Source organism: Cryptomeria japonica, chromosome 11, assembly GCF_030272615.1.
Source record: "Cryptomeria japonica chromosome 11, Sugi_1.0, whole genome shotgun sequence".
Taxonomy (NCBI): domain Eukaryota; kingdom Viridiplantae; phylum Streptophyta; class Pinopsida; order Cupressales; family Cupressaceae; genus Cryptomeria; species Cryptomeria japonica.
Window position 1 is genome coordinate 275,111,674 of NC_081415.1, and position 20,934 is coordinate 275,132,607.

A 20,934-nucleotide genomic window follows, 5' to 3' on the forward strand; every position below is an offset into this window, starting at 1 on the left:
ATTGCTGATTTGTCTATTATGTTTGCCCCTTATTTAATGGTGTCAAAACATCTCTTGTAATTGGAATTGAACCGAAGGAGAGAGACCTTGAAAAAGATTTCGCTTTTTAAAGTTGAAATCATTTTGTTTTAAGGAAAATGGTAGAGTAGTATGGGAAGTGAGCTTCTAAACTTGTTTCTGCCCAAGCTCAACCTTAAAGAGGAAGTATACAAAACCCACTCTGTTAGTATTTATAAAATTCACAGATACCTTAAAAAGGAATACCAATACAAGTTTAATCACTTGATTACTACTTGAGCATGCACCTGTAATGTATTGAAAAAATTTACTTGCTATTTTAATAATGTGCTCATGTGGTGTGTTATTTGAAACATAATGGCCACCTTCATTTTAGTAACAGTATAATAAAGATTATCTAAGACTTCTTACACAAGTGTTCTATTAAGCTAATAGGAGTTAGTCCTTTTGGTCAAGTTTGCAGAGGATGAAACCTACAATATTTTTCGTTGCTTGCACTTTGATTTAGTTATTAGAATCTGATATTGACAATTGCATATTTGGTCATTTCAGATGGGAACAATCTGATAGATATGTCAAATTTTAATGCACTTATTAATGACACCAAACAAGGATGTCTTTTGAGTCTTTGGTTCTTCGACCATGCCAACAACAAAATTCAGCTAGCAAACAATTTTATTTTACAGCTAGCAAACAATTTTATTTTAATGTTGAAGCTACAGGTATGGTTACTGTCCCAAATGGGCAACTTCATGATGTCTTGTTTGTTCCCGAGTTCAGAATAAGTCTCATTTCAGTAACTAAGTTATGTCAACAAGACTATAATAATTTGATGAAGATTATTCATACAAATTTACTCAACGGAATTCATCAGATTGAAGCTATGCTATGCTTGTTGTTTCTAATAGCAATCTGTGGCATGGAAGGTTAGGGTGTATACATTTTAATAGGATTTCTTTAAAATTCACTTAAACGTCTTTGAAGACTTCCCAATATTTCAACATCGATATCTGTTTATGCTGATTTGATGGCTTTTATAATTCATTGCCAGCCATTCATTTAGAGACAAGCATGCAAGGAAACTGAAAAGTTGCATCTTGTTCAAACTGACCTCTTAGGATAAATAGAGAACCCATCAATTAATTGTGATAGATATGCTTTTACTTTGGCTGATGATCATATGAGACGTGCATGGATACTTTTTGTAAACTGTAGATCAAATCTTTAAATTTTTTGAAGAAAGGAAACATAGAACTATAATAGAAATTGCTAGATATATTTTGTAGGGTTAGACTATGCTATATAAATTTCGGGCTGAAGCCATATGGTGTGTTGTTTATTTGTCAATAAGGCTAACAAATCTGTCAGGAATATTACTGAAGTCTATCAGTTTTCCACAATCCATGATCTTTCTTGTTGTAGTTTCTGGATTTGATTGTGTATATATTTTTGCATCAACATTTCGGATCACACTCTGTGATCCATCATCAGGAATTTTTAGAGAGCGGAAGGAGTAGAAAATGAGATGGTTGCAGACTTATGAGGATTGAATAAGAGTGAGAGGGGAGATTGACACATAGGATGACGTGCCACCTAAGCAAAAACAAGCTAAATATATTAAATAGAAAAATTAAAGAAATCACATGAGCTAAAAGAGTAAAACAAAGATCATGACAAAAAACACTAAAGAAAAATAATAATAAAAAATTAAAGAGCATAATGGAACTAAATGAATGCTAAATAATGAGCCTAAAATAAAAGGAATAAAGACTATTTTTTTAGTCTTTATTCCTTTTCTTTTAGGCTCGTTATTTAGCATTTATTTAGTTCCATTTTGCTTTTTAATTTTTTATTGTTGTATTTCTCTATTGTTTTTGTCATTATCTTTGTTTTAGCTCGCGATTTCTTTGATTTTTCTATTTAATATATTTAGCTTCTTCTTTTTGCTTAGGTTATACATCGTCCTATGTGTCATCCCCTTCCCGCTCACTCTTATTTAATCCTCCTTAGTCTGCAAATATCTCATTTTCTACTCCCGCTTTTTAAAAAATCCTAATGATGGATCACAGTGTGCAATCCGAAACGTTGATGCAAAAATATATACACAATCAAATCTAGAAACTGCAACAAGGAATATTACTGCTGACAATGCTTGGTTAGGCAAAAAACACCTAATGTTAAGTTTGTTTGGCTTTGGCTGTGAAGCGTTTTGTGCATGTTCCAAAAAAAGAATGAAGGTAAAATCATTTTTTTACCTCATGTTTTGTTGGGTATGAGTTCCCAAACTCGCTGCAAGTCAGTCGAGTTTGCCGAGTTGGCGAGTCGAGCCAAGCTTGGCAAGTTTTGACAACTCGTGACTCAGACTTGACGAGTTTTGCTCATAACTCGCCTGACTCGGGCGAGTCAGGCGAGTTATGGTAAAACTCGCCAAGTCCAAGCTCTAGGACTCGCGTTGCAGCATGTCAGACATGGTAGATAGAGAAGCTGAGGCTATGGCTATGGCAGAGGAGGAGGATAGAGCACGATCCGACACAGGCACAACTGATGTTGATCATTGAGGCACCTCACAGGCGGAGACTATGGCTACTCAGTCCTCCAGGACCTACCTTAGACGCCTTTGTAGGAGGCAGACAGACTACTCTAAGGCTGAGGCTGAGCATGAGCTAGAGCTTCTATTTGATGATGTTATAGTGTCTTTAAGCTTTATTCAATAATGGGTGCATGAAACAAGTTTTAAATCGTTAAAAATCTCTAAATTTCAAGGGTTTTTTTATTTTGCCGAGTCATTGCCGAGTCATAGCTGAGTCACGAGTCGAGTCGGCCTTGCCGAGTCCGAGTCTGGGAACTTTGATGAATAAATGTGAGGCATATATGTACTTTAAAAAAAATAACAAATTTAAAGTTAAAGGAATGTATGCATTGCTGAAAATGAGTTTATGACTGCTATTTTACTTATAATTTTATTGATTTATTGTTCTAGAAAATACTATGCATACTCAATTTGGTTTCTATATGGCATGGATACTCTTTGATTTTTATCTGTCAGGTTCTCTGACTCATTTTTATGGATGATTTTTACATTTATGCTGTAACGGTGGTTTTGAAAGTTTTAGTTCACTCTGGTTCCTTGTCTCATTCTTGGTGAATCATACTGTTAATTACCTCAATCTGACGTTGGAAATGTAACTCTATCATTAATACCTTGGGTGTCATCTTCATTTTGCATAGATTTTAGTTGTATATTTGCAATATTTATGATAAAAATCTGTTCACATAAACTGATAAAAATGCTAGTACCATCGTTCTATATTTTTCCTCAGGCAGGTAAAAGGGGGAAAACCCTCCCTATGAGGCTATCAGTATAGGAGGTACTACATGTCCTGCTTGCTGCCCCTAAACAAATTTATTCACCAGACAACTTTTATCAGTTAACAGATGGTATCATTCTTGCTTTATTCATACGTCAAGAAGCCTGGGTTAGGCATTGTATCTTCCTTGAAAATATTACGTTCCTTAGGTTCATATTTTCAAGGAAGATAAAAAGGATAAAAGAGTGTTTTTTAGGTCAGAACAACAGCCAAATGCCCATTGGTATGAAACATCCATGGTGGTTTCAGATAAGGGTATTTTTCTTCATTTACATTGAATACTACGCATAATTTGTAATCCTAGGTTTGGAGCTCATGACGAAGCATGGGAGCAAACCAAATCTTGCCAATCCACCACCTGAAGTATTCGTTATTCTTTAGATATCAACAAAAGTAAGAAGTTTCAGTGGGATCCTTTTAAATATTGTCAAAGGAAATGCATATGAACATTTATTCATACAGAATCGTTACTTTTTATTTATTGTAAAGACTAAAGCTTGTAGTAAATTTTGAGTATTAAATATGATTTATGCAGGCAATGGATCCTTTCCTTCTATGAACAAAATTGACTATTCAGAATCCCGAGTTCAGTAAAAAGAATAGAACTGCTGAAAATTTGTACTACTTTTTGTGCAAAATCGGATTGCTGCACATTATGAAGCTAGCTCTCTGAACTCCTTCACCTTCATTGGTGTCTTTTCAGCTCTGTGAATGAAAATAAATTATTTGAATAAATAGGTCAAAGGCAGAGTTAAATACTGACTGATTTTGTAGGTTTTAAATCGCTAAAATACTTTGTTTTTAAATTTCGTTTTTTTTCTTCCTAGGGTCTCAATGCAACTTTGACCATACAAGGAGATGGACCTGGTAGAAGAGGTCATGACCAAATAAAAGAAATGAAGCTTCGCTTGCATCCTGATTTGGGGGTAACTCTTTCGCTTCTGTGCAAGGACCCCAAAACAACAATTGTTGTGATAAGTGGAAGTGAGAGGAGTGTGTTAGATGAGGTATAAAACTAACAATTATGATATTATCCTTTCAGAATAGTTAAAATATTTTCCTCCATTCTTAATAGATTTATTTGTTTAGCAGAATTTTGGAGAATTCGACATGTGGCTGGCAGCAGAAAATGGCATGTTTTTGCGACCTACAAAGGGAGACTGGATGACCACAATGCCAGAATATCTTAATATGGATTGGATGGAAAGTGTGAAGGTATGTGCGTGTAAGTAAATCTGATAATGAGCTTCTCAAACAGGTTACTACTTGTTTCTTTTGACTGAGTATTTATTCAAAAACATATAATAGAATTGAGCATGTTGCAAATAATGTATTTCTTAATAGAGTTTGAGCTATTTATTCACCACAAGAAATTTAAAAAGTTCTTTTCAATAAGTGAAGCCTAATATTTGAAAAAAGTTGAATTGTCCAACGATAGTATCTATGCCTAATTTCTCCTCCACATAACTGAGGTTTTACTTTATGCAGCTTGTTTTTGATTACTTCAAGGAAAGGACTCCTCGATCATATGTTGAAGTTCGAGAAACTTCTTTGGTTTGGAACTATAAGTATGCTGGTACTTATTCTATATTTTATTCTGTGTTATTTCCTTTCTCAATAAACATGAAATGATGCTATATGGAATTTTTTTCTCTTGTATGACTTGATTCTCTTATTTATTACATGATCTTAGACTAGTAGTTATGACTTGCAGATGTTGAATTCGGTAGAGTACAAGCACGCCATATGCTACAACATTTATGGACTGGTCCTATATCAAATGCTGCTGTTGATGTTGTTCAAGGTAGTAGGTCTGTTGAGGTTCGTCCTGTTGGTGTCTCAAAGGTAAATATTTTGTAATTTAACGTCAGGATCAATACAAGCTTTAAATAAATACTTCCATTGCTCCTTACAAATGGTTTTTGGTTTATTTTACAAGAATATTTTCTGTGCATTTTTTATTTATTTTTAATCATTAATTATAACTAAAAGTTAAATCTTTAATTGCAATTCAGTACGTATTATTTACTGTCCAAAAAAGTAGTTGCAACTTAAAGTTATCGAGTACGATTTCCCTGAACTGTGTATTTCATCATCCAAATATGTTGCCTTTGTATGTGTTAATTAACAGATAAACTTTTGTCCATTTGAACATCATGAAAATGATTTCACTCTTAATCACATTGGTTTCTTGAATATTTTACTAAAGTACTTTGGTACAAAGGTTACAAAGAGCCGTTGGTGCACCTAAAGCTCGATGCTAGGTCATTTGTCAATTGTTTCCATTGGATATTGTTCATAGCAACGATACTAGTATCCAAGAGTGTGTATCTTTGACTCAAGTAGTACTAAAGTGCATCTTAAGGGACCGTGGAGTGTGATCCAAAACATTGATGAAAAATAAGTATTTTTATCAGAAGATTTAAACTTGATTTCATGGACTGTGAAAATCTATGTTTATTATGATGGAATGTTATAAAAGATTAGCTTTTTTCCTCACCCAACCAAATAGGAATGTTTTCCATGTAGCCCGTTGAGTAGTTAAGTTTAGTCCAATGCAAGTATCTAAGAAGGCATAAATAAACAAGAGATGATATCAATATGAAGAAGCAAAGAAGCTGAAGTCAAGCAGTGATCTATAGCCCAAGGGTGCTATTAGTGCGTGTTTTATGACACATTGAACACAGAATAAAGAAGCCCAAAAGACACTCTATCCTCTCTTGAATAAAATCACCGCGCATGCTAAGATTGTAAAGAAGATCATATGGGGATTCCAATATTTTTACTGCAAACTAGCGACTTTAATGTTGTATATAGCTTGTTTGGTGATGTATGCTAGTAATCCAAGGGGAACTTGGGAATTTCATTCATAATGAAAACTCTTTGTAGATGACAATTATGTCGTTGCTAAATAAAACATGGTTTCTAATGTTAACTTGGCATGTAATGGGTAATTTCCCAAAGGTAGTTGGTAGTTCTGGCAGTTGGCACCCGCCAATTGACCAAACTACCAACTACCTTCGGGAAATTACCCATTACATGCCAAATTAACATAACAAACCATGTTTTATTTAGTGACAACATAATTGCTGTCTACACTCTTTATTTTTTGGATTTTGGATTTTTGGATTTCAAAAAAAGGAAAAAAGGAAAAGGATTTAGGAATTCTATACTATTCCTAGGAATTTAAGAGATGGTAATGATTGGGTGAAACTAAAACACGCTTTGGTTCGCCAACTTAAACAACTATACAAAGTGGGTGCAATCTTCAAGGGTTGTGCTTAAAATTTTCATACCATGAATAGTGCCATCAAAATGAACAATACTTATCTGAAGGTAGAAGTTAAACATCCACAAAATATGCTTAGGCTAATTTTGCACAATGAACAAAAAGCATCTGTTTATCAAAAGTATGAGCAATGATTTCACCAACCAATAGTATCAAATCTTGCATTCATTTAATAACTTTAATAAAGAAAATTCTATTGTATGTCGAAAAAAATATGAAATAGAGATCAACGGCCGAGATCAAAACATAGATACCCTAACTAGGGTTTACAATAGCTATCCAACAAGATCAAATAAAAGATAGGCACGTTCCAATTGACTTGAGAACTTTAGAAAAACTCTTTGAAACCCCTAACTCTAGACTTACAAAGATTGGCGACTCAAAACTCTACCCTAAAAAGTGAAAACAAGGGGGTCCCCATTTGCAATGGGGTTGTAAATGTTATTCAAATTTATGTTCAAATCTAAGTTGTAGATGTTCAGAAAATTCTTTAATTATTTTATTGACCGTTGCTTCTTATTTGCAGGTTGCTGTAGATTACATTAATTGATTTCAATGATCTACAACATTTCACAAGGCATATACTTATATGTAAAGCCTACCGATCAAGGCATGCCTTGACCGGGCATGTCTCTTGACATGTCCGATCAAGACATGTCTTGATCGGTTTCATAGGCACCGTTTCATTAAACCACTTTACCGATAATTGTCGGGCTAAGACACATGCAATATAATTATTAACAACCGATAATAAATCGGTATGGGATTAATATGATAACTATAGTTATCCGATCTGTTCTAATTCAATTATAGCATATGAAATCTGATCATAGCATGATCGATAATGATGTGCAAGTGTCGAACTGTGTAATCAGATGTGAAATGCATATAAGTTTATTTATTCAATCATGAAGTCTACCATTAGTTTGTAGTTATATCGATAAGGTAGATGATTGAATGAGAGATGAATGAAGTCTCTCATTCAATCATTTATCTTACCGAAGCAACTTAGTTTTAACATTCCCTCTTAGCTAGGGAAGATAACTGGAGACCTATGTAAATTTTGAAATAAGCATCACATTTCTCATAATAGAATGTATTATATGACCTCATAATACAAAGGATCATATCACATATGCTTGTGACATGATGTATCACATAATAAGTGACACATGAATATATCACATCATCTCGTGATATAGATATCACATAACACGTGGTATCAGTATCGCATAACACGCAATGCCTTGGATATACAATATTGAGAATGTTGAATTCCCTTATATCCAGGTTATGGTATGTGCACTGACGTTACATCACATAATGTCTACCATAACATATCATGACACATCTATGAGTTAGAAAGATATCAAGTCAGCATGATATCAACATTACAAGATCGTCACCTTATAATGTTTAATACAAGTGTTCAATGTCTAAAAGATCGTCACCTTTTAGAAATGTACACAGGGGGTGGAGCCCATAAAGTCATAACACGACAAAAGAAGTTTACATTAAACATCTCATATATTAGTACATATTACAAAGCTAATTATAACTCAATCATACCAAGACCTTTCCTGAAGTGTTCAACTTTCACTCTGGATAGAGGATTGGTCAGTATGTCTGTTGTCTGGTCTCCTGTACTAATATACTAAACTGAATCACATTCCTATCCACCATATCTCTCACATAGTCATAAGGAATCTCTATGTGTTTGGATCTATCATGAAATATAGGGTTCACGCAGATTTTTATACAACTCTGATTATCACAATGATTTATAGTAGGCTTCATTGGTTCTCCGAATAATCCTACAAGTAGTTTCCGTAGCCATACAGCTTCTCGTGCAGCCATGGAAGCTACGATATATTCGGCCTCTGTAGAACTCTGAGCTACTGAAGACTGTTTCCTGCTAATGCAACATTTCATGCCTGAACCCAAGCTGAAGCAGCACCCTGAGGTGCTTTTCCTGTCAGTCACACTTCGAGCCCAATCTGAATCAGTGAACCCGTGAAGATCCAAACCAATATTCTCATACTTGAGTCCATAGTTAAGAGTGCCTTGAAGGTATCTCATGATATGTTTTACAGCCATAAGATGAATCTCCTTAGGTTCACACATGAACTGACTCAAGGCATTTATTGGATAATAGATATCAGGTCTAGTATTGACTAGGTACATTAATGATTCAATTATCTGTGTGTAGAGAGTGGGATCTACCAATGGGGAATCTGCTGCTGCCTCCTTTAGTTTGTGAAGATTAATTTCCATAGGAGAAGTCATGGGTCTGCAGTTCATCATACCAAATCTCTTCAATATGTCTAAGGTGTATTTTCCTTGATTAAGTATAATACTGTTAGAGTTTTGCCAAACTTCCAATCCAAGAAAGTAATGTAGAAGGCCTAAATCCTTCATATCAAACTCTTTTTCAAGGTCTTTCTTACATTGACCAATAAGGTGATCTTCTCCTGTAATCAGAAGATCATCAACATATAAGATCAATATCAGTATATCACCTTTGACTTTCTTGAAGTAAAGATTCGGATCTGCATCATTCTTTGAGAATCCCAATCTCAGGAGATAGTTGTCAATTCTTTCATACCAGGCCCTGGGAGCCTGTTTTAGACCATATAGAGCTTTCTTTAATCTACACACGTGTCTCTGCATTGTGGATCTCAAACCCTTTTGGTTGTTCTAAGTAGACTTCCTCCTTAATTTTATCATTCAAGAAAGCCATTTTCACATGAATCTGATGGACTTTCCAACCTTTGGCTGCTACAATGGCCAATACTGTTCTGACAGAGGTGTATCTAGCAACTGGAGCAAATGTCTCATCATAGTCTATTCCTTCTTTTTGTGAGAACCCCCAGGGAACAAAACTGGCTTTATGTTTCTCTATGCTACCATCTGCAGCATGTTTGATTTTGAATAGCCACTTGGATGAGACAATGGATTTCCCTTTTGGCCTAGAAACAATTTCCCACACATCATAGTTTAGGATGGATTTATATTCTTCTGACATGGCATCTTTCCAAACTTGAAGTTTAAGAGCTTCTGGTACACTAGAGGGTTCTGATTTGGAGAGGTCATTCATTAGGGCTACATAGCTACATAGCTAGTGAATCTTCGAGGCCGCTTACTTTCTCTAAAAGTCCTTGAAGGAGCTGCAAAGTCCTTTGCATCTTCCATTGTTTTGTGAACCCATAGAGGTCTTTTCTTAGGAATTTCTTGGGGAGGAATTTGTACTTCATTTTCTTCTGAACACTCCCTCTGTATCTCAAGACTGGGGTGCTCTTCTATGTCTGAAGATGGAGCATAGATTTCTGACTCAATAGAGTATTTAGCCCTTTTGAAGGCTATGTCCTCTTCAAATATTACATCTCTACTAAGTTCAGTATTGCTATGTCCAGGCACAAATATTCTGTAGGCTTTAGAGGTTTCACTATATCCAACAAAGATTCCTTTTCTTCCAGAGGGTTCTAGTTTTGTTCTTTTCTCTTTAGGTATATGAAAGTAGACAGCACATCCAAATATCCTAAAGTAAGTGATATTGGGTTTTATCCCTGTGAAAACTTCTTCAGGAGTTTTATCTTCAATGTGGGAGTGAGGACATGTATTTTGTATGTATACAACAGTGTTGGAGGCTTCTGCCCAAATATGAGTTTCTAAGTTTTGATCAAGAAGCATGGCTTTGGCTGCTTCTACAATGGTTCCAATTTTCCTCTCAGCAACCCCATTTTGTTGGGGGTTGTAAAGGACAGTGAACTCCCTCTTAATCCCAACTTCTTTACAAAATTCCCTAAAAATGTCTGAGGTATATTCCCTCACATTATTAGTCCTTAGGATTTTTATTTTCTTTCCGGAAGAGTTTTCAGAGAGGGATTTGAATTCCTTAAATCTCTTGTGCATCTCTTCAGATTCTTTACGTTTAAGAAAGTAGATCTAGGTCTTCCTGGAGAAGTCATCAATGAATATTACATAATAAAGGAGCCCTCCTAATGATGGTACATACATTGGCCCACATAGGTTAGAGTGAACTAGTTCTAAAACATTGCTTGTTTTCCTAGAACTATTCTGAAAGGAACTCTTAGTATTTTTGCCTAGGGCACACCCCTTACATGTACCAGAATGGTATTGTTTTAACTTAGGCAAACCAATTACTAATTTTTCCATTGAACATAAAGCACGAAAGTTTAAATGACCTAATCTTCTATGCCAAATTTCATTAAAATCTGCAATCTCATGAAGTAGGGCTAGGTTAGATTCAGTACATACCTCGTACAAATAGTCTTTTCTATGTCCTAGGGTTATAGCCTTCTTGATGGAAGGATTTTGTGGCCATACTAGAACTTTACCATTCATGAAGGTTATTCTATACCCATCATCGTCAAGTGCAGATATGGAGATTAAGTTCCTCTTGATGCCAGGAACGAATAGGACTCCGGTGAGTTGGAGAGACATGCCTGTCTTTAGCTTAATGGTGCAGGTACCGACGCCTTTCACTGGATGTGCAGAGTCATCACCAATGGATACTTCTTCATCAATTTCTTCTAACATGGAAATCAATAATTCTCTATACCCAGTGATGTGTCTTGAAGACCCACTATCAATGATCCAGGTGTTAGATTTATTGGATACTTTGCTAGAGAGGGCATAGTAGAATACATGTTTCTCAGAGTCATATTCTTCCCTTTTTACTTTTGCAAATGTAGCTTGTTGTTTGATTCTATCCAGACATCTTGCTGCATAGTGTCCTTATTGATCACTCCTAAAGCACTGAATGTGAGAGTTGTCTTTCATAGATGACCTTTTCTCATGTTGGTTCTTTCTCTTCTTGAAATGTTTCTTCTTTCTTTTCTTGTTGGAGTTGGTATATAGAACATGGAGATTTTCATCTATGTTCTTTTGCTTGATCCCCTTCTTATTTAACCTTGACTCCTCTTGAAGACAATCTGCTCTTAGCCTATCAAATTTCGGATATTTAGCCCTTGCACTAATGCCTTGGACGAATGTTTCCCATGTACTAGGCAACTCATCTAGAGCAATGAGCGTTAGCTCTTTGATTTGGATCTCATATCCGAGCGTTGCTAGTTCATCCCTTAGAGCTGATATTTGCATAAAGTATGCATTGATTGACTCTCCTTTGTTCATACTTATATGATTTATTTCCCTTTTTAGAGCCAGGGTTTTGCTTGCGTTGTTTATCTCGAATACACTTTCGAGTGCTTTAAACATATGGTAGGCAGTCTCATGCTTTGTTATTATTGGCATATTGTGATTTCTCACTCCATCGACTATGATCTTCATAATTTTTTCATTTCCTTCAATCCATGTTGATTTGTCAGGTTCATTCTCTAGTTCTTTAGATTGAATTCTTACAAATGATTCAACTTTATTCTCTTTTAGAATCATTTTAATTCTGAATTTCCATGCTGAGAAATTATCGCCTCCTTCAAGTCTGTCCTCAAATATGATAGCATTAGCCATGGAAAATGTGATGTTTATATCTTCGATTTGAACTTCTCAAATTTGAATCGATCAACGTGGCTTTGATACCATGTAAATGTTATTCAAATTTATGTTGAAATCTAAGTTGTAGATGTTCAGAAAATTCTTTTATTATTTTATTGACTGTTGCTTCTTATTTGCAGGTTGCTGTAGATTACATGAATTGATTTCGATGATCTACAACATTTCACAAGGCATATACTTATATGTAAAGCCTACGGATCAAGGCATGCCTTGACCGGGCATGTCTCTTGACATGTCCGATCAAGACATGTCTTGATCGGTTTCATAGGCACCGTTTCATTAAACTACTTTACCGATAATTATCGGTCTAAGACACATGCAATATAATTATTAACAACCGATAATAAATCGGTATGGGATTAATACGATAACTATAGTTATCCGATCTGTTCTAATTCAATTATAGCATATGAAATCTGATCATAGCATGATCGATAATGATGTGCAAGTATCTAACAGTGTAATCTGATGTGAAATGCATATAAGTTTATTTATTCAATCATGAAGTCTACCATTAGTTTGTAGTTATATCGATAAGGTAGGTGATTGAATGAGAGATAAATGAAGTCTCTCATTCAATCATTTATCTTACCAAAGCTACTTAGTTTTAACAGGGGTGATGTGTGAAAACATGAAAATAGGTGCTTTAGGGTTACCATACTCAAACAGGTTAAATGTGTTAGAATATGTCTATCTTCTGCTACTCTGTTATCAATCAATCCTTCAAATAGTAAATAGTAATCAAGTATATTGATATGCAAATGTGGAAGATAAAGGTGCATCTTGGAAGCTAAAACAACGCAACTATTCATTTTCAGTCAGCTCATTTCCCCTGTTTTTGTTGTTTTCCACAAGTGTTGCAGAATAGTTGTGTAGAACAAGGTTAACACTAATGGTGCTGTGTGGCATGATTGGAGAGGAGTTAGGACAATGTTATCCTCGTACCCATATGAGATTTTTTTTTTGTCTTGAGTCATCTTTAAGTCAAATCCTTAAAATTCTTTGTTTTGTGAACCATAATTGGAGCTTTAATATGGTCATCAATTTCATTTCTGTTGTGTCTAGTTAGCATCTCCACAAAGCCTATGCAAGAGCTTCCCAATGCACCTAATCAGACAATAATAGGAACTTGCTTGAGGTAGAAAAGGGAAAAATGTATCTGACGCGTGAAAAGTTGCAGTCCAGTGGGAAGGTGCATGCCACTTCAAAAAGTTGCAAATTTAAGTGAAAATAAAAAAGTTGAGTGTAACTAGAGGAGTGTGCTATAATGTCCCCTACTAAGTTTGGTCTTGTTTTGACCCTAATTCATGCATATCAGCATACTTATGACTTAAACAAAATTGATTAGGAGAGCAAATTATCTTAAACATCGCATTTCCTAAGATATTGACAGTCCAACAGAGAAACATAACCTTGTATTTGATATTGAACTCGATCTGATTTATAATATTTTATTTACTCATTCATTGAAATTACTATTCTCTCTCTCTCTATATATTGTTGGCATAACTAATGGTGTTGTCACAACCGGTTCATCAATTAGTATTGTCATTGATGACCAACACTTACCAGTGAATAAGGCCAAGCTAATAGGCAAGAAGATGTGGTAAACCTCAATGGTTTACACATGGCTGCAAATAGTATGGAGGATTCAGTGCTTCCCAAATATGCATCATTGACACACTTAAGCGGTGTGCTGATTAGAAGTGTTGAAACAATGTAGCTTCGGTAAGATAAATGATTGAATGAGAGATAAATGAAGTCTCTCATTCAGTCATCTATCCTATCGATAAATCTACATACTAATGGTAGACATCATAATCATCTTTATAAGCATTTCTATCATTGATCAAGATATGATCGTATTTGCTATGCAGTGATTTCATTTATATACTGTGATTGTAATCGGTTCTGCATATCTATTCTAGTTGTCATATGACAACACTAATTAGTGTTGTCATATGATAACTACAATAGTTATCGCCTTAACATATTTTTGCTCTTGTACCGATCCATAATCGGGTTACATTTACCACTTATTACCACAAAATAGCATTAAGTATAAACCGATTAGTGATCGGTTAATGATAAATTGCATTAGAATCTAACCGATTTATTATCGGTTACAATAATAAACAAACCACATTAAATCACAAATCGATTGGCATTTGTTATGTATCGGCATTGACATTAACCGATAGTTATCGGTTTTCTTTACGAAGAGGCACCACCCTTGATCAAGACATGTCTTGATCGGACATGTCATGAGACATGTCCGGTCAAGGCATGCCTTGATCTCCCAAGGCAATGCCTATATATGTGCTGTGAAGCATGCTGAAGATGATATCGAAATCAATAAATATTATCTATAGCCACCTGCAACCAAAAAAGTTTCAGTTCATAATCAGAAGTAACTAAGAGAGCACACATTAATAGCATTGAATATTGTCTAAGAAATTAAGAAAGACAAAATCCTTAACATTCCAACTTTTGAACTTAAATTTGATTACTTTAACATGGTATCAGAGCCAAGGTGATCGAACCTAAGGCATTCAAATTTGAGAAGTTCAAATCGAGGATATAGACATCACATTTCCATGGCTAACGCTATCGGATTTGATCATTTGAGGATAGACTTGAAGGAGGCGACAATTTCTCAGTATGGAAATTCAGAATTAAGATGATTCTAAAAGAGAATAAAGTTGAATCATTTGTAAAAGTTGAATCTGAAGAACCTGAGAATGAACCTGACAAATCGGCATGGATCGAGGGAAATGAAAAAGCCATGAAGATCATTGCCGATGGAGTGAGAAATCACATTATGCCAATAATAACAAAACATGAGATTGCCTACCAAATGTTCAAAGCACTCGAAAGTGCATTCGAGATAAACAACGCAAGTAGAACCCTGGCTCTAAAAAGGGAAATAAATCATACAAGTATGAACAAAAGAGAGTTAATCAATGCATACTTTATGCAGATATCAGCCCTAAGGGATGAACTGGCAACACTTGGATATGAGATCCAGAGCAAAGAGCTAACGCTCATTGGTCTAGATGGGTTGCCTAGTACATGGGAAACATTCATCCAAGGCATTAGTGCAAGGACTAAATATCCAAAATTTGATAGGCTAAGAGCAGATTGTCTTCAAGAGGAGTCGAGGTTAAATAAAAAGGGGATCAAGCAAAAGAACATAGATGAAGATCTCCATGTCCTAAATACCAACTCCAACAAGAAAAGCAAGAAGAAACATTTCAAGAAGAGAAAGAATCGACATGAGAAAAGGTCATCTAAGAAAGACAACTCTCACATTCAGTGCTTTAGGTGTGATCAATATGGACACTATGCAACAAGATGTCCGGATAGAATCAAACAACAAGCTACATTTGCAAAAGCGAAAAAGGAAGAATATGACTCCAAGAAGCATGTATTCTACTCTGCCCTCTCTGGCCAAGTATCCAATAAATCTAACACCTGGATCATTGATAGTGGGTCTTCAAGACACATCACTGGGTAGAGAGAATTATTGGATTCCATGTTAGAAGAAACTGATGAAGAAGTAACCATTGGTGATGACTTTGCACATCCAGTGAAAGGCGTCGGTACCTGTACCATTAAGCTGAAGACAGGCATGTCTCTCCAACTCACTGGAGTCCTATTCGTTCCCGACATCAAGAGGAACTTAATCTCCATATCTGCACTTGAAGATGATGGGTACATAGTAACCTTCATGAATGGTAAAGTTCTAGTATGGCCACAAAACTCTTCCATCAAGAAGGCTATTACCCTAGGACATAAAAAAGGCTATTTGTACGAGGTATGTACTGAATCTAACCTAGCCCTACTTCATGAGATTGTAGATTCTAATTAAATTTGGCATAGAAGATTAGGTCATTTAAACTTTCGTGCTTTATGTTCAATGGAAAAATTAGTAATTGGTTTACTTAAGTTAAAACAATACCATTTCGGTACATGTAAGGGATGTGCCCTAGGCAAAAATACTAAGAGTTCCTTTCAGAATAGTTCTAGGAAAACGAGAAATGTTTTGGAACTAGTTCATTCTGACCTATGTGGGCCAATGTCTGTACCATCATTAGGAGGGTTCCTTTATTATGTAATATTCATTGTTGACTTCTCCAGGAAGACCTGGATCTACTTCCTTAAACGTAAAGAATCTGAAGAGATTCTCAAGAGTTTTCAGGAATTCAAATCCCTCTCTGAAAACTCTTCCGGAAAGAAAATAAAAGTCGTAAGTACTTATAATGGGAGGGAATATACCTCAGACATCTTTAGGGAATTTTGTAAAGAAGCTAGGATTAAGAGGGAGTTCACTGTCCCTTACAACCTCCAACAAAATGGGGTTGTGTTGTGACCATTTCACATATCGCCCCATTAGAATGGGGACCCCCTCTTTTTGCTTTGGGTTTTGCTTTCTCTTTGCTTGTTTTTCTCTTTGCTTTTTTAGGGTTTTGAGTGAGTGAGTGGTCTGCTTGGGCTTGCTAGATTAGGGCTAAACCTTGGAAGCTCGTTTTAGGGTTTCTTTCAAGCTAAGTCTAGTCTTGTTTTGGGAGGTTGTTAGTTGTTTACCTAAAGCCTCAAGATTGCCAGAATGAAACATGCCTTTCAGGAGAGTCAAGTTGGTTAGAACAGGGGGTAGGGTGAATAGGTCTCATGTCAGGTTAGGTCTAGATTGAAAGAGGGTTTTTCTTGTCATGGTCCTGTTTGTTTCCTTGTCTAAGTCAGTTGAGCAGAGCCAGTGAAGAAAAGGAGTTGGTTTGATCAAGTTTGATGGAGGATGAAGCGAATCAAGGTAACATCTAGTTTGAAAATGTCAATTTCGCTCCTGACCCTTCCAGAGGGTCTAGGGCGAAAATCATTGTTAATCTCTTTTTCTCCTCATTTTTGACTAAGTGATGCTTTCTAGGGCATGTTTGGAGGTGAATTGATATGTTCTTGCTTGGAGAGGGATTTGATTGTTTTTTGAAGAGCAAGATAATGCCTGAAAGAGGATTTTCGCTCCTGACCCTTCCGAAGGGGCCAAAGCGAATTTCATCCTAAACACTATTTCTTGCCTTGTATATACTTGCAATCTTGTTCCTAGCTTAGAAAATGACCTAACTTTGCCTGATGAGGTGGTTTGAAACATGAAAACTGAGCAATTTAGCCTGGAATGGAGATTTCGCTCCTGACCCTTCGAGAGGGTCCAGAGCGAAAATCTTATTAGAGCTTATTTTTTCACTAACTTTGGCTAAGTTTTGATGTGTAGGGTATCTTGGAGGGAGGATTGAACATTCTTGTCACATTTGAAGATTTGGAAAGCAGGAGTAAATGAAGAATTTTGGACAAATGGAGAATTTCGCTCCTGACCCTTCCAAAGGGTCCAGAGCGAAATTCCCAAATGCTCTCATTTGCAATGAAAAAGGTCAGGATTTTGGCATGAATGAAACAAGAATATCTTTCTTTTACCTATTGAGGTTGTTTTGACTTGGAAAAATGAAAGATTCTGCCTAAAAACTAATTTTCGCTCCTGACCCCTTCCAGCTGGTCCAGGGCGAAAATTTCTCTAACCACCTATCTTTCTTGCAGAATCAAGTCAAGTTTTGGTTTTTATGGCTTGGATGAGAGAAGAGTAGTGTCTTTTTTCCTTGAGAGGTGAAATCAACTTGAAATGATGATGAATTGGGCCTGAATTAAGAAAATCGCTCTTGACCCTTCCAAAGGGTCCAGAGCGAAAATTTCTATAGAAGGCATCTCTTGTCTTGTTTGGTCAAATTGAGGTGTCAAAGGCATGAAAAAGGGAAGAAAGAGCATGTTGAAACCCTTGGTCATGTTTAGAAGTGATGAAAATGAAAGATTCTGGCCAAGAAAGGCAATTTCGCTCCTGACCCTTCCAAAGGGTCCAAAGCGAAATTCCTTATAAACACATTTTTAGCCTTTCTTGGACATGAAATCCTATCCCTAGCATGATGAAACATGAAATCCCACTTAGCAAAGAAGTTTCAAGGTGAAAAAAATGAAGATTGTTGGTCAAAATTGAGAATTTCGCTCCTGACCCTTCCAGAGGGTCCAAAGCGAATTTTCTCAAAATCACTCTTTGCTATCAAATTTTGCTAAGCCAAGTATGGGATAAGGTGAAACGTAGAAAGAATTGCCCCTGGGAGTGAATTGAGATTGCAAGAAATCATCAAAAAATGAAGGAATTGAGCCAAATGGTGAATTTCCCTCCTGACCCTTCCAAAGGGTCCAGAGCGAAATTCCTAAAAAAGACCTATTTTCTTGCAAGGTCAAGACAACTTTTTAGTTTTTATGGCTTGAATGGGTGTGAGGAAGTGTGTTTTGCCTTTTGAAGATGATTGAGATTGTCAAGAGGAAGCAATTAAGCCTAGAACATGATTTTCGCTCTTGACCCTTCCAGAGGGTCCAGAGCGAAAATCCTCATAACTATCCTTTCTTCCAAAGTTTGGGCAAAGCTAAGCTTAGACATGGGTGTGAGAAGGCATTCGAATTGCCTTGAAGTGGAATTGGACTGCTAAGAATGCAAATTTTGAAGCCAAGAGGGAAATTCGCCCCTGACCCTTCCAAAGGGTCCAGGGCGAAATTTCCAAATCCTCCTATTTTCCTTGCAGTTCAAGATAAGACTTTGGTTTTTATGACTCAAAGAGGAGTAAGGCATGATGTTCTATGCCTTGGAAATGATTTGAAGTTGAAAGGATGAAGGAATTGCCCTAAAACCTAAAAATCGCTCCTAACCCTTCCAGAGGGTCCATGGCGAAAATCCTAAAACCAACATGTTCCTTTCAAGTTTGTGCTAAGGCAAAGCCAGACTAAGGTAGAAAAGGCCTTTGAGACCACCTTGAGTGGATGTTTGTTTCAAAAATTGATGATTCTAGGTCAGAGAAGAAAATCGCTCCTGACCCTTCCAGAGGGTCCAGGGCGAAAATCTCAAAATTCCCTATTTTGCGTTGCGAGAACCAACCAAGCTTGTGTGGAGTGAATGAAGAAGACCATTGCCTAACCTTGAGTGGAGGATTCAAGACAAAATGATGAATGAGTAAGCCTAAGCAAGGAAAATCGCTCCTGACCCTTCCAGAGGGTCCAGGGCGAAAAATACTAAAGTCACCTTTTCCTCCAAAATTCAAGTAAACCTAAGCCTGGACTTCAGTGAAAGAACCCATTTGGAATGCATTGGAGAGGTTTTTCACCTTCAAAAATAAGAATTTTGACCTTAGGAGAGAATTTCACTCCTGACCCTTCCAGAGGGTCTAGAGCGAAATTCCCAAAAATGCAATATTTCCTTCAAAGTTTTGATGAGCTAACCCAGTGATGGAGATAAATGAACCCTGGAGATTGCCTTGGAGGAGTTTAATGATCAAACTAAGGTGAATTTTGGCCTAAAATGTAAAAATCGCTCCTGACCCTTCTAGAGGGTCCAGGGCGAAATTCACATTTTCACGTAAATGCCTCATGTGAAATACCAAAATTTGAAATGCAAGACTTTGATTAGGTCAAAACAAACACGAACTCGCCTTCCGGGAGATTTTGGAGTGAAGGGAATGAGGTATTCAAGACCTAATTGGAAAATTCGCTCCTGACCCTTCCAAAGGGTCCAGGGCGAAATCATCAAAAAAACCTATCATTCGACCTCGTTTGATTAAGTCTAAGGCAAATGGCAAGATTGTGAAGACAGAGTCTTGGAAAGTTGCTAAAATAAGTTGTGAAGTTTTTAACTCATGAAGTGAGTAAGTCTAGATAAGGGGTTCAAACAAGTCTTGAAGTGAATCTAGACCTTCACCACTTTGAATATTTCAAAGCCTAAGGAGAAAGGAAGCTTCATTAAACCTCAATCAAACCTCAATTCTCCTCAATTTTCACTAAAATTGCCAAAATTAAGACATTTGGGGAGGTTAAATTAAGTTCGCATAATTTGAGACCTTTATAATTGAATTAATTAATTTTTAAAGCCTTAAAGCAAATATAAAATCCACCTTGGAGGCCTTGAAATTCATTTTAATTAAAAAAAAATTAAGGAGAGCGCTTAAAATACATTTATTTGCTTTTACAAGCAAGTTGGCCTTCTTTAAGTGGGATTTTATCTTATTTTATTGCTAAATACCTAGGTCGGCCTCATGATTAATTAGGGTGAGCGCCCTATATAAGAGAGGAGTGTTGTAGCATTTTCAAATCATTCATTCATTCCTTCTTATGCGAATTTGAGGAGCAGATCATTGGAGCGAATTTTTGCTAAATTGGAGGCTAATTTCTAGAATTTGCTAAGTGGTTGGAGGCTAGTGGAAGGCGAACTTCTTTTGAGGGTTAATCAAGACATAATTCATCCAAAGGGAGATCAAAATTCAATCCTTATCCAGCAAGATCTGATCTTCTTTCTTCCATTTTCCAAAGTTCATAGTTAAGCTTTCAAAGAAGGAGGTATGAAGAATCGAATTTTTGAAGTTTCTATTCAAGACTTATTTTGATTTCATAGCAATCTTTTAAAGTCTAAGTCTTGAAAATCTAATTTTCATTCATAATTAATTTGAGAATTTATAATCCTGGATTTATCATGTCATTTTCAAATTAATGTTTTGAATTACTCCCTTGAAAGGTCTTAGATCCTATGCTTTAAGATATGATGCTTAAAAACTAATTATAAATTTTTTTTGTGTAGGCATCAAATGACGACCCCCAAAGCCGGAGGATCTACTAGTCGGCAGGCTCTCATCAAGG

General features: G+C 36.1%; 1 protein-coding gene across 2 annotated transcripts in view; it reads left to right on the forward strand.

Annotated features, from left to right (window-relative positions):
* LOC131068561 (alpha,alpha-trehalose-phosphate synthase [UDP-forming] 1) overlaps positions 1–20,934 on the forward strand; it is a 246,855-nt gene that overhangs the window by 171,857 nt on the left and 54,064 nt on the right. Inside the window, exons 11-14 of one of the 2 annotated variants that reach the window (XR_009112026.2) lie at positions 4,214–4,393; positions 4,479–4,611; positions 4,875–4,962; positions 5,101–5,161. Coding sequence is in view for 1 of the 2 variants with exons in the window: in XM_058003775.2 (XP_057859758.1) it covers positions 4,214–4,393; positions 4,479–4,601; positions 4,875–4,962; positions 5,101–5,231 (522 nt within the window). In the remaining variant the exon portion in view is untranslated. Of the gene's footprint in view, positions 1–4,213; positions 4,394–4,478; positions 4,612–4,874; positions 4,963–5,100; positions 5,232–20,934 lie in introns of those variants that run through there. The other variant, XM_058003775.2, reaches the window with a different exon arrangement.